The sequence below is a fragment of the Exophiala spinifera genome, assembly GCF_000836115.1.
Source record: "Exophiala spinifera strain CBS 89968 unplaced genomic scaffold supercont1.1, whole genome shotgun sequence".
NCBI lineage: Eukaryota > Fungi > Ascomycota > Eurotiomycetes > Chaetothyriales > Herpotrichiellaceae > Exophiala > Exophiala spinifera.
The window spans coordinates 6166802-6183525 of record NW_015622513.1 but is presented as its reverse complement, the minus strand read 5'-3'; the positions used below and the strand labels follow the sequence as shown (position 1 = coordinate 6183525).

General features: G+C 49.6%; 6 protein-coding genes across 6 annotated transcripts; 1 reads left to right on the top strand and 5 right to left on the bottom strand.

Moving 5' to 3' along the window:
* Window positions 1–19: 19 nt before the first annotated feature.
* PV08_02267 (uncharacterized protein) lies at window positions 20–3780 on the bottom strand (the record flags this gene model as incomplete). Its single annotated transcript, XM_016376627.1, has 1 exon — window positions 20–3780. A coding segment is annotated over one exon (3759 nt), but the record flags the coding sequence as incomplete, so codon positions are not given.
* Window positions 3781–7882: 4102 nt separating this feature from the next.
* Window positions 7883–9779, bottom strand: PV08_02266 (uncharacterized protein; the record flags this gene model as incomplete). Its single annotated transcript, XM_016376626.1, has 2 exons — window positions 7883–9206; window positions 9268–9779. 2 exons carry the CDS (start codon window positions 9777–9779, stop codon window positions 7883–7885), a joined length of 1836 nt encoding a protein of 611 aa, XP_016241902.1.
* Window positions 9780–10491: 712 nt separating this feature from the next.
* Window positions 10492–11143, bottom strand: PV08_02265 (uncharacterized protein; the record flags this gene model as incomplete). The annotated part of the gene is made up of 2 exons (XM_016376625.1): window positions 10492–10848; window positions 10901–11143. The coding sequence occupies 2 exons, from the start codon at window positions 11141–11143 to the stop codon at window positions 10492–10494; spliced, it is 600 nt and encodes a 199-aa protein (XP_016241901.1).
* Window positions 11144–11846: 703 nt separating this feature from the next.
* Window positions 11847–13369, bottom strand: PV08_02264 (uncharacterized protein; the record flags this gene model as incomplete). Its single annotated transcript, XM_016376624.1, has 5 exons — window positions 11847–11897; window positions 11958–12228; window positions 12339–12655; window positions 12728–13145; window positions 13203–13369. 5 exons carry the CDS (start codon window positions 13367–13369, stop codon window positions 11847–11849), a joined length of 1224 nt encoding a protein of 407 aa, XP_016241900.1.
* Window positions 13370–13858: 489 nt separating this feature from the next.
* Window positions 13859–14422, bottom strand: PV08_02263 (uncharacterized protein; the record flags this gene model as incomplete). Its single annotated transcript, XM_016376623.1, has 1 exon — window positions 13859–14422. The coding sequence occupies one exon, from the start codon at window positions 14420–14422 to the stop codon at window positions 13859–13861; it is 564 nt and encodes a 187-aa protein (XP_016241899.1).
* An 878-nt stretch (window positions 14423–15300) lies between these two features.
* PV08_02262 (uncharacterized protein) lies at window positions 15301–16539 on the top strand (the record flags this gene model as incomplete). The annotated part of the gene is made up of 1 exon (XM_016376622.1): window positions 15301–16539. One exon carries the CDS (start codon window positions 15301–15303, stop codon window positions 16537–16539), a length of 1239 nt encoding a protein of 412 aa, XP_016241898.1.
* Between the last annotated feature and the right edge of the window lie 185 nt (window positions 16540–16724).

Here is a 16724-nt window from a genome sequence, read left to right as displayed (position 1 = left end):
GTAATAAGGGCAGTCTAACTCCTCCGCGAGGCCTCGACAGTCCTCTCGGGCTAAGCAGTAGACCACCCCTTTCTGGCGCCGAAGATGGGGCTTGCGCCGAAGACACAGTCGGACCGCTTCGGCCAAAAGTGCCCCGGGCCGGCAAGTCTGAACTTGATAGCGATGCTGCGCTCGGATGGTCGACCCACGGATGAGTCGAGCATTGCGGACCAGCATAACCTCCTCGAGCTCGAACACCAGTAGCGGTGGGAGGGTCGCGGTGAGGAGTATCATCGGGCATGAAAGTGTGCGGAGCTGTCGAAGCTGCCAGAGCTTGGGCCGCCAGTCGCTCGACGTGAAGGTCAGATGGCACTCGTCGATGAAGATACGACGGAGAAAACCCTGTCGTTGAAGCTCTCGCGCGTAACTCAAAAACCCATAGCTCGCCGCGATGTCCGCGCTAACCACGACCACGGTCGCCGGGTTGACTTCTCCAAACCGCCATTCACGGCAGTCGATCCCGGCCTGTCGGAATCGCCGAACCATGTCATCGACCAAGGCACGAAAGGGCGCCACGAGAACCGTGACTCCCTCGGCGTCCAACAACGCCGGCACCATCGCCAGCACCGTCTTACCACCACCGGTGGGCAACACCACGACCACGGGACTCTCCTGCCGGAGTACCGCCTCGACCCCTTCCTCTTGCTCTCGTGATCGAAATGGTTGGGCATGACCCGTCGCATCTCCTCCAAAAAGCCGCCGCATGGCCTGGGCCACCTGGGCCTCGCGTTCCTCGTGGCGGACGGTGGCTATCCCGGTGGCGTGGGCCAGTCTCACGGTACCCTCGTGACCGGGAGACTCGGCGGAGCTCGGCTGATGGCACACCAAAGAAGAAGTAGAGGCGAATGGTGGTCGCCAGAGAGCCGGTGGGTTCTCGTTCGCGCTGGTCAAGGTCCGAGCGCGCTTGCTGGTCTTCGTGGCCAGATTCGCGGGACGCAATTCGGTCACGGCAGTACTCTTGAGCCCGAGAAACTGGTGCCAACCCTCGCTGAGAGGGCGGAAGGTTTCGAGAGACCGCACGGACAGATACGCAATAATGTCCACCGGCACACCATACTTCAATGACCCTTGCTTCTCGCCACGGCCACTCTGCAGATCCAACCCGCTCTCCTCGTCGACCTCCGGTTCCTCGACTTCGCCGATCTCCTCCTTGTAGCCCGACGCGAATGATTCTCCCACCGTGACACGCCCGATACTGACGGCAATGTGACGATAGTCCAACGTGGTGTAGCCGTGACCAATCCCCATCGCCGTCTCCTGCCGGATAATCCTGGTCATGCGGTCCGTGTCCCAAATCCCTTTGTCGTGGCACCAGATGTGATCACTCCAGCCCTGACCTTCAACCTGTACCAGTAGATGCTCTCGAAGCCGTCGTGCGAACGCGAGATAGATGACGGTCATCTGTCCGACCCGCCATGGGGTAAAGCGCGGCACGACCTTAGGGCGATCATATTGAGACTGGGATTTGTGGTAGCGCGTCACAATCACCACCTGGCCGTCAATCACAAACACATTTCGGTCCTGCAGGCAGCCATTCTGAAAGCGAATACTCGTGATCTCCGTGCCGCGCGCGGGCTGACCGGACGTGGTGTGCACACAAAACAGTAGTAGTCGCAAGAAGTCATCCACACGACGGAGATAGCGCCGGATCCGACGAGCTCGCCAGTGGCCCTGGGTACGGAGCCGTTGCGTCGGTGGCTGAGACAGCATTCGCTCGAGCATCCAGTCTAAGCCGTGACTGAGACCGTTGCTGCTCTTGTTGATGAATGAAATCCCCCGCCGAGTAAAGGTCACATCGTCCACGAGAGAGTGTAAATCCACCTCGAATCGGTCCTGTACATCCTCCACCCACATCAGGTCCCGCCATAGCATGTCCTCAGCCCGTCCGATGGCATCGACAATCATCTTCCGGAACAGCGCGATCTCAATGGCTCGTCCGCGAAAGTAGAGTGTCTTTTTGTCCCGAGACCATGACACACTGCCGGCATTGCCTGTGTCCATCGCGATATGTTTACTGTATGCCAGTAAACTGAGCATTTTACTCATTGGGGTGCCACTGCCATCAGCCAGATATTGTCGGCGCTGCTCGAGAAAGCGCTCACGGACGTCGTCGTTATCCTCTTGTTCATCGCGATGTTGTGACGGGAGTAAGATCTCCACTCCGAGTAGCCGAACACAGTACACCACCCCAGCCAACACGTATGAGAAGTCGGACGCTCGTCGCAGTCGATTGTTGTCCTCGTCGATGCCCAGCACGGCCAAAAAATGAATTAACCCGCTCTTGAACTGCTGGCCACCGACCTTCTGAAAAATGAAACTCTGAAAGACCCTCAACATCGCTTGCATTGAAGCCTTGTCTGCCGGGGAGATCTCTTCGAGGTCGACATTTGATGTCGTCTCCGATGATGTGAGCTGATCATAGAGTTGTGATACTAGTGTCCACTGCTCACCCTGCCACGGAAACAACTCACGAGCATCCTTCATTGGGTCGATAGACTTCTCTCGATCGACGGTCTCGCTCTCATCCTCACTTTCGCTACTTAAGGCTATCCCTTGATCATCATCCTCCTCCTTGTCATCCTCGCTATCATCCACCGATTCCGACAGCGTCTCATGGGTTTCGATGATTGGGTCTGGTCGAGACTCCGGTGATGAACTCGAATTCGGTTGGTCAAGCTGCTGGGGGTCCTGTGAAGATAGCCATACCCGTAAGACGAGACACAGAAAGCGTCGCATATAGCCGTGATATCGGTCTTGGCTGTTCGGTTCTTGTAGTCGAGAGAATGGTCGGACATCAGGTTCGCCCTGTTTGGCGCTACGAAGCCACCGTCGAAGCTCCTGCTCCAATGTTGAGAGACCCACCACCGCACATTGCAGTACAAGATCCAGTACTCGTACAGCCTCGTGCAGCACAACTTCATCTCGATCTGGGAGTCGGCTGGCATGGGCCAAGAATCGCAAGCTCCGCTTCGCCAAGTGCTCGGGCCATTCGGTGTGCTTGTACCATCCAGTCCGATCTTGTTTCAGGGTCTCCTCATCCATTACCTTCAATTTTTCATCGTACCGTGCACGAGCGGCTGACCACTCGAGTTTGATGCGCTCCACTTCTTCTTTATGGAGATGGGATGGTGTTCTCTGTAGTGCTAGACGGGGAACCGAGTGATCGACATTCAAAGTGGACTGATTAGCATCGAGGTGATGAGTCTCGCCGTGATCGGTTCGAACCACAAAGTACTTGATGAGATTACGACTGGTAAAGAAGGTCTGGGCTTGAACGATGTTCCAATATGTTGGTTGATCCCGAGACTTCCGCCAGCCATGTTCTCGATTGGCGTGCTTTCGAATATTATCATGATTACCCTGAATGACTCGACATATACTGGCTTGACATTGATAGACGGTGACCGGCGCCGCCAACCCCTTAATAGGGTCAACCAGCTCGATGGGCGACTCGATTTGCTCGGGCGACACACAATCATCATCAGCATGCGCGGCGATAATCTCCTTTCGTCGTCTCGGCGGGAGAGTATGCTCATTCAGCAGATGTCGCGCGAGATTTCGTAGGGCGTAATGGTGAGTGGTGCAGATAAGAACACGATATACACGATTATATAGTATGGGGTCGTCTAGCTCTGTGACTACGATGTTAGTTGGTGGTGGTGGTGGTGTGTCATGGGTAGGGATGGCGTAGGCATGTGGCGTCGGCCGATTGTGGCTGGGTAGTTTCCAACTGAAATTCATCGCGGCCTGAATCCACGAAACCCTAATGATTTGACGGCATTGATTTCTCTATAACCATCACGATTCATATTAATCAAAGATCAGAATTAAACTCGGCGAGTCTGATACTGTAAAAAAGTAGTTGATTGGGTCTACATCACTTGAAAATCAAGGGAGGATGAACATTGGGCTTTGGTGTTGGGTTTTGATGTAGTTTTTTCCTGAACTAGTAATGTCTTGGCAGTCACGTGCTATCATGATTGCCCAAAGAGGAAGGGTAACGGTAATGCCCTCGGTCTCATATTGGGTAGGAACTCGTGCCACTGCCGGGAGACTTAGCGATATCGCTCTAGGAGAGTAGGTTACAGCCTACTAGGGAAATCAGCGTTGATACTATAATTAACGGCACATTAAAGTGGTCGGTATCCACTCTGCTAAGCGAGAACGCGGCACGAAGAAGCCTAAGGGCCGACATCATGATATATATCCGTTGGCTAAATTATATGTCGTAGATACTTTTCGGTCATGGCGATGGTGGCCTGTCGATAGAGCTGAATATCGAGGGGGACGCGAAGAATGGGTTGACTTGTTTGGCGAAGTCATCGAGTTATGTCACCGGCTATCTAAGGGCGAGAAAGAGATTGGTGGGCAATGAAAGAGTTGGAAGCGAATAGATGGCTCATGGTGCTGTGGCCAAGACACTAGCGGAGGAGGAGATCGATGAATAGCTGAATAAAGACCATGTAGTAGTAAACCAGCTAACCAACGAAGAGAGAAAGAAAGCGAGCGGCGTAAAACTCACGATGAGTGATACGCTGACTTTTAGATACATGGCTAATGAAGAGGATTGATCCTCTATAAACATAGATCCCACGGGCGTTAGTCAGCCCGTTCCAGGCTTCGAGACTCGTTAGATCGTAGATACAGAGAGACTGGCCACCGCAGATAAAGAACAGCTAAAAGAGAAGGACGAGAAAGTCTTCATAAAGTCGGAGATACTTCTAAACCGCGGCGTGGACTCATTGGTTATACTTAATGAGCCCCTGTTGACAGGCATGGGTGAAGAGATGCAGATAGGCGTCACGAAGACCATTCTGTGCTTCTTAAACGAAGGAATATCTCGGCGTCGTGTGGCTAATGAGGTCCCGAATAAAATGAAGATCATAAGAGAGAGACCAATTATATATAAGCTAGCGGCGAAGAGTCGAAGCCTAATCAACAAGGCCATATACAAAAAACCGAAATAACTGCAATGACAGTTAATACTTCGCGAACAACAGAGTTTAACCGTCATCACTCCAATGAAAGAAGAATATCGATCCTTCAAAGTCGAGAAAGTGACGACTAAAGGCCAGGAGACCAGTGAACTCGAGAAGGGAGGTAAGGCACCCGCCACAAGTATACCGTCGCCGTATTGCTTAAAGATAGATAAGCTGTCCTCATCGCGGTCGAGCCGAGATCCCTAAGCCGAGGTAGCCGGATATGGGAAGTGTCGATTCGAGGAGAAGAAGAGTCTGCTGGTGGATCAACGCAGCAAGGGTCTATATATACGCTCGCGAACAGTGATATCCCTACCCTTCTACCGTGAAACCTAAAATATCGCTGAGGAAGACCAGAGTGATGAACTAAGGGCGACCATCAGTGTATTCCTGTGTGCAGAGTGAGACACTCAGTTAAAAGACCAGATCAGAAAGAGAAGGTGAGTAAGATTGGGTATTATCTAGACCTAATAATTGAGGGCCGACAGTGTTGTCAAAATTGTCTAAGATATCAGGCCCGACAATTAGATGATCTTCTCCTTTAAAGAAGTAATTATCTTCATCTATTTCTTTATTGTCTTCAATATCTTCAATATCTTCTTTAGCCCCCTCATTCTCGTCTTAATCCTCATCTTGATCCTCATCTTGATCCTCATCTTGATCCTTATCTTGATCCTCTATAGTACTATCTTCCTAAGAAGAGTGACTTAGATCTTGAGCTATCATTTAATCTCATATCCTTAATATAAGATCTCGTTGATCGCTTATGATTAAAATACCCAGACTGAATTAGGTAGTGTTCAAGAGTCATATATAGCGAAGACAGAATACGAGATATCTCTTCCAGTATTGTCGGTATCTTTATCGAGTTAAGTTATGAAGAACTAATTAAAAGGGCCGCTTAAACACTTAGTTAGGCTCTTAACTTTATAACCAGCAAAGAAAGACATGCGGTGTCGCGCGAACAGTATCTTCACATCGGTCAAAGATACTATCGATAATAACCAGAACTGAATAAATACGAGTCTCGTCTCCATATAAACTGTGGATTTCAACTCCCTGAGATGCAGAAAATTTATAGCTTGAAGAGAGCTCATCTAACGTGAAACCTTCTCCTCGTAACTGTCGAGTTGGTAGCTGGGTCATCCGGAAGAGGGTCTCTCAAGGAAAGTGAGCGTAAGTCGCGATCTAGTCTGTTCGCTCAAATCAAGGAGTGAGGTTTAACTCGCTCTGCGACCGCAGATTAAACATTGAGTGAGAGAACGCGATTCGTTCTTTTTCCTCCTAATGAATCATGAAGAGAAGAGTCAACAGTGAAGAAGGGGAGGGCTATAGCTAAGTTCGCGTGTTCACGGCACTCATTATTCTCGGTCGGGACGGCTTCTAGTGGCTAACTTGGAAACGCTTTCGCTTGCGAGAAACAGGGTTCATTAAAGGCGCCACACTGCTAATGAGAGTGACGATCTAGTATTGTCGTGCTCTCGGGCCGGTAATGGCCCACCGCTGTAGGAGGACACATCAATAATCTTGACCGTCAGTGGCATCGGACTGTTCTATGCGATAGTGGGCGAAGAGATATCGCCCTAGAAGCTGTTGGCTAGTTGTTCGGGTCAAGCAGTGGCCGCACGCGAATCTAGAAACCGTGGCCAGGGCTATATTCTCTTAAGATAGATCGTTTCGAGGCGTCAATTAAGAGATATCCGTGAGATTGAGTGTCGTGAGGTTTTCTAACTGGGACCGACGCGAGCTGTCGATCGAGTGAACCTAAGAAAGATGCTACCAGACAAACCTCGGATCAATACGTAGAGCGCGTTGACATAGCGTACAAATTAACGCGTTTTCAGGAGCGCTTATCGTAAGATTATAGCTGCGAAGCTGGGAAGAGGAGATCATGATGCAAAGGGAAGATAAGATAACCGCGTACCCATGAAGTCGAGTCTTGGAAGGATCAGCTAGGATGGAAGAGTCAATCGTTTAAAAGGTCGAGGCGAGGCTATATTACGTTATCACGAGGCTAAGCCACAGAACATTTGGCGCTACAATAAATATGACGCTACAGGACAAATTTGGCGCTACACTCAAAGTTTATTTCCATTCCGCGCGCCGATCTGCCGCGAAAAGGCGCTACAGTCTGTGCCTAGACTACTAGGGGTGTACTGGGGGAACCGTGGAAGGAAATGTGCATGACTTGATCTGGCATGAGCCACCTATGTCGCCGCAGGTGGAGAATGCGAAGTTCGAAAGACAACAGGCGGCCCTCGCGGTAGCTGAGGCATACAAGGACAAGATCCGGCAGTTTACTCTGAATAGCCGTTCCTAAATAGTTGCGCTGTGTGGGACCTCACTCTTGAGCATTCTCTGATTAGTGACTACCACTGACCGTATGGTCCTTGGACACCGAGCAATGATAGTGTTGACGATTGAGGAGGTCCATACTGTAGACTTAGACTGGCAAACTACCCTTGAAATTATATTTTTGCAGGCTATTGCCAGACAGAGCATCTAATCTTGTCCTACTAAAGAGTGGAGAGGCCTCATGCTCTCTCGGATTTACATCCCTTTATCTTCATTATCTTCCCCTTAAATGAACAGAATTCAAAACCATTCAACAGACTTCCTGTGCTATACGACGAGTCTCATTCTCAGTCCTACAGTTCAGGGTTGAGATCCCTTATTCATTATTCGCGAGGTAGCTGCGTCTCATTAGATTCTATCTAAGTTGATGGCGGCGTCACACTGTGAATGCTTACGTCTCAAAACTCGGCTTATATCGACATGGTGGCACCACCATGACCAGTTGGGCCCTCAAAATATCCTGCCGAGCGATACAAGGTCCTACCCACCAACCTATGGTGCATCTTGTCTCATTCTCTTTGTTCAACACGAACTTCCTTCTCAATATCGAGGGACCTCTCAGCCTTGCGACGGTTTCGCGTAAGTCGACTGACAATGCTCTCATCGGTAGACGCAACAGCGGTGTGGTTTGTAAAGTAGGGTGAAGGGTCCAAGACAAATGGAGATATGGAGCAAGCCACGACAAAAAATGGAATTGCGGCATACCAAATCCAGTTGAACGCATCACTATACCCCCAGCGCATTGCATCGGCTGCGGCAGCGACCACGTCAGGAGGAAATGCCGCTAGCCTTGCAGGTACATGAGACGACAGAGCTTGTATCAACTTCTCAATGTCCTTTACCGGGTATCCAAGTGGTACAACCGCACTTGCGACCCTTGTCGGGAGGTAGTGGCCGACCTTAGCACTAAGAATAGTGTTGAAAATAGTGCTGCTGACTGCACCTCCAAGGTATCGAATTGCCCCAAGCAAACCATATGCGAGGCCAAGCTCCCGTTGAGGAACATGTAGACCCACACTCGTATAGCTCAAGACGATGATCCATGTGAAGGGAAGATTCGATATGGCTTGAATGACTATGCCGCCCGCAATACGTCTGGGAGTTACAATGGCCAAAAGACCACATGAAACGGCTTGGATAGCATTGGCAGCCAGAAATTGAAGAGGAACGTGCTTGATTCGAGGGATGAGAGGCCCAAGCAGAACACCCCCAATACATGCGCCAAATCCAACGGGAACATTGTACCAACCAGCGAGAATGGGGTCGCTAGTGAAGACATAAGCAATTTGCTGCGGCACGAACGTGACCAGCGCAATATGTGCAAGGCCTGAGGTAAACCCGATGATGGCGATGATAGTGTATGCCCTCCACTGTTTGAACAATCGCAATGGTAGAAGTGGCCTGCCTGGTCGGCCGGAGAAGCTCCAAGCAAAAGCAGCAAGGAACAGAACGATGCCGATCAGAAGTGGTGCAAGAACAGCTGCACTCGTCCAAGCATATGGTTGTGTGGCCCAGCCGATGCCGAGAAGAAATAGTGTAACCCCTGCCGTGTAGAGGAAAAGGCCGAAGTAGTCCAGCTCGCCTAAGACTTGAAGCTTTGTGCGATCCTGAAAAACCTGAGAAGGAGGGTGATAGAAAATCAAAGTCCCTGCCATAGCAATAACCGCAGTGATGTCGCCGAGTATAAAAAGCCATCTCCATGTCACGTTCTGTGTTAATCCGCGACCAGTCAAAGGCCCAAAAGTACCCAATGCCATGAGGAAAACCTCGGTGGTGGCGAGACCAAACGCTCGCCACTTATGGGGTAAGATCTCTGAGATTCCCGCGTAGGTACTAAGAGATTGAAGCATTAGCAAGCGGATTTTGACATGGTGTCAGTAGTATTTGAGCTTACACAAAAGTTGCACCAGTTCCAAGCCCAAGTAGCACCATGGCAGCAATGACTTGATCCAAAGTCTGGGCAGTAGCGCCAACGAGGTGGCCAACGAGGAGAAATGTTTGGCCACCGAGAATAATGTCCTTTCGGCCCAAGTAGTCGCTTAATTGGCCTGCAATTGCAAAAGCGACACTACCTCCAAGAGAAAAACCACCCGAAATCCAATTCAGATTATGGAGGTTGTCTTGCAATTGCAATGCCACCACAGATGCAACAGGTACAAACGAGTTGAGGGTAAAACTCAATGCCGGTATGAAAGTGAATCCCAGAAAAAACACTGCAGCCCAAGTAGATGCCGCAACATGACCGTCAGCATCGGCGTCCTCGAGTGCAGCCTTGTGGGCATCGCCATGGTCGTCGTGGATACGAGCATCAAGGACTTCCTCTCCAATCTTGTGTGCTGAAGGTCCCCCATCTTCACGCTGAGGCCTTGTTTCAATCTCGTCGTGGTCAGCGTTATAAGAGCCCATTATGCCTAGTCACCAGCTGAAATTGGTGTGTTGCAGATGTCCATGAGTTACCCTTACTGAGGGGTGGACAAGAAGATACCTTTTATGTTGACTGCTAACCGAGTGCCGACCCAAATAGGCGAAGACAATTCGTTTGATTACACCACTTCCCCGGGTGTCCCAGATTGTAGCCCGAGCGGGGCTCCACAGGTAGGAAGACGGCCCTATACATTCCCGGGGAAAGCGAATGACCATACGACACTGGCGTACCTGGGTTTCCTTCGTGCCATAGGTACCTCCAATTCTCCGTGCGTATTATGTGGGTCAAATCCGCTTACGCTCGTATCTGACAATGACTGATGAAAAGTGTTGCATCCTTGCCGACCAAGAAGGATATCTATTGATTAATTCATGCACTTAGCGATAATTTTGCCAAAATGTTATAGAGGGACTAGCTTGTCGCTAGTAACATTAACGCTTGAGAGGCAAATATTTTCCCCTTCGTGGTATGCTACTAAGTCTAAATGAATAGAGATTGCATGGGCGCAGAGAAATAATGTTCGAGATTTTCAGTTCAGGACAGCAGCATCAACCGGCAGATCTTTCAGTAAGGAGGTCCGAGGCTTGATCATACACAATAAAAACGGAGGCGAGACCCAAGTATTGATCACATACAAGGTGTTGTCCAAGTTTTTTTTCAGGATTTGCCAACTTTTATTCTGCGTCCTACAGATTAAGGCATTTGTACAGTCTCAACGCTCCTTGGTCCAATATCGGGTCGGTGCGTCAAGTCTCTGAAAGACTCTCCTTTCTTGAGGCGTTCTAATATCTCCTCTAGATTGAAGTCCACTCCAATACGATTCTCTTGGAAAGACTTCGACGACATGAATTCGTTTGCCCTCTCGTTATCCAAAGTATCACACTGCGTCTCCAAAACATTGCCATCAGGATCGTGGTAGTACAAGCTGATAGTCATACCGTGGTTGACAGACCAGAAGGGGAGAATTCCCTTGGCCTTGCGCTGGCGATACGATAAAAACAGGGCTTCCAACGTGTCAAAAGCGAATGCAATATGCTTTGGGAACAGCAACTAGTCCGTCTCACTCCTAGCTGGAATCGTCGGATGGGATTCTTTGGCTTACTTCTAGACCACAGATCCCCCGATCTTTTGGCTTCAGAGAGGGGATCTGAGCGAGAGCAATTCGGTGATGCTCATTGTCGTAAGTGATGAAAGAAGGAATCGCGTTCTCGTGGACGATCGTGGCGCCTAGGGAATCGACATAAAATTGACTCATGACGGCCTTATCAGGGGTTCTAAGTACCACATGAGCTAGCTTCAACGACCGTAGTTGCGGCCCAGATATGTCATCGAGATTGACAATCATTCTCGTTATGTTTTAGCTGGTGGCATACTATGTGTTCCTCAAGAAAAATGACACTTTGTAGTTTTAATTCTCAAACTATGGCGGACTTGCGATTCGGCAGCTCAAACACACAGCCTTTAGCTAGTAGAGATGAGCATTATCCGTGCACTACTAAGTACTTTCCCTATTCCACAGTTATGCCGATCGCGGCGAGGGCGGTGTTTATAGATTACGTTGTAGTCATCAACATGGGCTGCTTCGTGCCGGGCGTTAGGACACTGACTCAAATTGGCTAACACCGAATATTGAGGATATCTTATGTCTCTGTGGACTTATCGTTAGCCCGATCTATCACATCTTAGTCAAGTCGTTAGATATGCCGGGTTTCGTTATATGGATTCCGGATATCGGGATTTCCTCTTTCGTCCGGCAGTCGTTTTAACCCTTTGTTTGATTTGCTGAGGTTAGGGAACTGGAGGTAACCTATAGATGACCCCAGAGCAGCCTTTGTACCTTCTGGCCGGAGATAGGCAGGCATACTCACATTTCTAAACAGCTTTAGATGGGATTTGTTTTACGAAATCTCTCAAATATGTATAATTAACCTTCAATTGCTAGCAAAGTTGGCCTATTGACTACTATTGACTCCTATTCCTCTCCACGCGGACTATCAAGTGTCATCTCCGCTGTCATGCATTTCCTTGGTGATTGTCAATCACCCCGACTAATGCTTATTGTAGAACTGCGTCATATCACACCCAATGCTCATGTCATGCTAAAACACAAATAGGTCAGCATCTGGACCAAGCTTTCAAGATGAGGCAAGAAAATTCACCTTTCTCATTGCAGTGGTAATGCTGATATCAGTCCTCGCGGCCATTATCATCTTGTAGGATAGGTCGCTCTCCTGGAATTCAGCCGCACCCTGCATAATCCGTTTGAAATTCGCCGTTGACATTGTGTCTACGACTCTGTCGAAGATTTGGCGGCGGATCTCATCGTATTTATTGAGAATATCCAAGGTTGCCTCTCCGCTGTCAATGCCGTAGAGGCAGTCGACAAGGCTGCCTACATCACAAACACCGGTTGTGAGACCAAGCCCGCCCCTATCAGAGTCTTCATGTTAGCCAACACGTTGAAAGCATGGTCAAGCTTTCAATTGGCTGTCTTAGAAGCCTTGGCCATCCTGGGAGCCTCATTTTCTTCATGTACTTACATTGGATTGTTTAAATGAGCGGCATCTCCTGCCAGTAATATCCTGTTGTCTCGCATCTTCTCGGCACATCTCTGATGGCAGACATACGGTGTCACATTGGTGACTTGGTATTCGCTTGGCTCTGGATTCCCAGGGAACGTCGTGCGGAGTCTGTCAGGCAGACGACTTTTGATTTCTTCAACTGACAAACCTGCTGGCTCACCGTAGACTATGCGCCACAGCCCTCCTTTGTCGATCTTAGCAATCACGAACCAATTCTCCGGGTCTACAACCCATTGAACATCCGAAAAGTTCAACTTGTCAAAGTTCATTCGTGCCTGTTGCCGTGATATTAGCCCTCGCAAAATCTGCCAGTAACTCAATGAGTAAGAATTTGCCTAGTTACTTACATTCACCGCAACAAGCTGGTTTGGCCAGGTCCATCCAGGGAAATTTGAGCCAGAGATAGATTTTCTCACAGCACTGCTCGCACCATCACAGCCAATCACAAAGTCGGCTTCCATTCTCCTCGTGGCTTTCGATTTTTGCTCCTCTACCTCCACCCATGCTTTCTCCTCAGTTTGGCTTGCGACCAAGACTCGGTGACCCCAGTGTATCGTAACGCTTGAGTATTTCTGAACTTCCTCAACAAGAAGAGTTGACAGAGCTCCGACGGGCAAGATCACAGTGTTTGGTAACCCATCCACCATATTGTTCAGCCTCTCTAGCCCTACCAGCCATTCGCCGCTCGGCTTTCTCCAGGATACGTCGGCCGGGATGAAACCTCGCTCAATCACATTTTCAAGTATTCCGGCTCGAGCTAAAACGCTGAGGACAGCTTTGTTACTTCTGAAATTAGTGTGGGTGACAGGCTGGTGATCTCACCTGACTGCTGCGGGGCCATAAGCAAGGCCTCGCGGTGCATCGTTGACTTCAGTCGCTGCCTCGACCACGTCCACAGGGATGCCCCTCTGACCAAGAAACAACGCCGTGAGAAGCCCTACAGGACCAGCGCCCGCAATTATAACACTTCCAATGTTGCCACGCTGCATATCTTTGACTTGATATTACACACAAAACCACTGAAAGTTAAGTGAGCAAAAATGAGGTGTATGCAGAAATGATCTTGAGGATAGCGCTGAAGTGCCTCTATAACACAATGGCAGGGTGACAATGATGGAGCTGGAAACTTGTAGCTCCAAATAGCCGACCACGGAAAACCTCACAGACCAACCCCCGATGGAGATATGTAGTCACTGCGTGCCGCACGCCGACCCGAGAACGACCAGGGTTCATTCTACATTGATATTACGCATCATATTTCTGCTTGGAGCGAGTGCCGAGCAAAAGGGATATCATTATGGGGTTCGATGACTACCTGATCTAGGTAACTAATGGTATGGGAGCCTAGAGTCCTTTACCACATACGGAGATGATTTCGGAAAATCAAAACGAGAATTAGAGGAGGATTGTTAATGCTCGCATACGTGCCGGGATGGCATCGACCAAAAATAGTCACACATTCTTTACCCCAAAACGTTTCAGGTACCATTGCCTTCCTCTTTACCCTCCTGTTCAGAGCGAGAAGATAGATCCTGCTTCACTGTTCGTCCACCAACACTAAAGTCCTGTACAGGCAGCACGACAGCAGTGATTCTCGCCCACTCAGTCGTGCTCGTATTCCTCCAAAAATGCTTGATAGCACGCTGGACCAACATATCTCCACGCTTGAGGATTCTTGACTCGCCAGAATCGAGGAGCACCTCTACCTCCCCTTCGATGACAAAGTTGTAATTCAGACTCATACTACGATGCATTGGTGTCGTATAGCCAGGTGCAAAGTCGATTATCCGAGCGGCCGAGCCATCAGGAACAAGAATGCCCGGAGGATTTTGCACAAGATTCTCGTAGTTTTGCATGTCCTTTCCTTCGCTCACGTCGATGGGAAATCCTTGCGTGCCGTAGCAGAACATGATTTGCATGTCATCACCAAATTTGTTGGTCGGTGGCCGTTCGTCTATACTAGATTCGAAGATAGACGCGCCGTCGATGTTATGGCCGGTCACAAATCGGGCAGGGCTTCGGAGATTGTTTGACGCAGACATGGTGTCGATGTAGAGTGGCGCGAGTCAATCTACGAGTAGGTTGCTGATGAATGAGTTCTTTTCAAAATGCCTCGCTTGGACTTTTAACGGGTGAAGGCGTTGACCACCACACTCGTAGCAGGTCCCGGATTGCTTTTGGGACTTTGGCATCGGGCCAACCCTTCTGCCAGGAGCGTGGGCTACAGCCTTGTTTAGAGTTATAATGCCAACCCCAAGTAGCTAAACCGATGCTTGCTGATTGCCGTGCAACCTCAAGTAAGGTCAAGTCCCAGACTCAGATCAAGTGACAATCAATCCGTGGTCCACCTGAGTCAGTTTCAAGACCCTCAAATTTCTATTTCCAAGTTCAATATGCTTCAAAGAGGATAGGCAGACTAAGCCTAAATTATTCGGTAACTGATCGTCTCGGCTCCAGAAATCATGCAAACAATTCCCGTGATATGTCAGCTGAGCCAAAGGCCCGTTTTCGGGTTCTTTCTCCGCCTAGGTATTAGGCGCCTAATTGATATTTTATCCGGGCTCTGAGCTGCTCCGAGGCGAATGCATCAAACCCCGAGCAACAACAACTGGACCCATCCCTGAGCAAATTCGATGACCGCTTAGTCGGGTAGACATCAGCCGTTCGAAGGGAACATAAGCAGTCGTCGTAATCATATGAGTCGGTTCAATTGTTGGCCCGTCCTCTGTCTGCCTCAGGTAACGATTCGAAGCAAGATGCTGTTACTTTGTGGAGTCCATAAATCACGTTGAAATTCGCCCAGATCCTGCGTCTCAAGGCATATAAGAACAGGATGGCTGTAGTCAAGTCAGTCGCGCTTCGGAATCGACTATTGTTGGTGCCCGACGTGCAGCAGTAGACAAACATCGCCAGCGTGATTATGGGAGAGTTGCTAGGCCAATTTCTTGAGGGGAAGCGCGTGTTTGTGGTGGGAGGAGGAATTGCGGGATCCTCGTTCGTGACTGCTTTACATAGGTTATGGAATCCATCATTAAAGCGCCCTGAGGTCATTGTTCTTGAGCAAAAATCTCGAGAAGCTAGCCTTGAAACAGACCCCTACATTCTCAGTCTGCATGGGGGTAGCCAGGATGAGGGCCTGGTGACATTGCGACAACTCGGCCTCCTCGAGGCCATTGGCGCTCAAGCAACTCATAACAGTGGCGCCATCAGAGTATGGAGTGACAAATGGAAACAGTTGGCCACAATTGAGCCCACACCTTACGACAACTTACCCTCGGCTGCGATACGTATCTCTCGACAGGACTTGAAACGTATACTTTTGGATGAAGCGGAGAAGACAGGCGCTGTGTGGAAATGGGCTTGCAGCTGCACGTCCATAGAGCAGCTTTCAAACGGGCAAGTGCGCGTCACTACTTTCGACGTCAACACCGAAAGCTCCTCTACTCAAGATTGCGACCTGGTCGTTGCCGCAGACGGCGCAGATAGCAGAATCCGGGCCATCCTCCAACCCGGGGACAAACTAGGATATGCCGGTGCAAACCAAATCGGAGGTATTTCGCGTCTTCCAAACGGCCTTCCTCGTCCCATACACGAGGACTACGGCCTGCAGATGTCTTCAGGAGAAGGTGTCTGTTGCATTTATACGCCTTTCGATGGACAGACTATCGGTTGGGCGTTGAGCCAGAAAGGGACTGAGCGCAGGCTCAAGAGCGGAAGGTTCACCACAGAAGAATTTTACGCCCTCAAAACAGAAGCTTTAAAGACTGGCAAAATGTTTCACGAGCCGTTCAAGACTATCATCGAAGCTACAGATTCGACCACTGTATTCATTCGCCCTGCCAAAGAGAGAAAATCAGCGTCACCACGACTGTCATGGAGTAAAGTTGCCTTTATCGGAGATTCCAACCATGTGCTGAATTGTTTTGAATTCAAAGGAGCAAATCTGGCCCTCAAGGACGGATGGGATTTAGCGGAACAAATTTGCGGCAATACCTCGATGGTGAAGGCTATGGCTGAGTTCAATAGGCTCAGTCTTCCGCGCGCAGAACACCTTCAGAAGTGGTCTCATGAGCGGATTCGTTTTGGCCATAGTTCAGGTGTTCTATGGACGATGTACAAGCACGGTATGGCGGCTCAACGATGGACGACGAAGAAGTAGTCGATTAAGGAATATTTGACCCAAGTTGTTAAGGACCCATCTAGGAACAAGGCGCGCCTACGTACCCGAGCTGTAGATGCGATAAATTTTGGCCGTTGAAAGGGGTGTCTGGCATCCGTCTAGGTAATACAGCGATCGATAACCGTTGACACCACAGATAAATTGTGAAATCGATCGAAGCGATT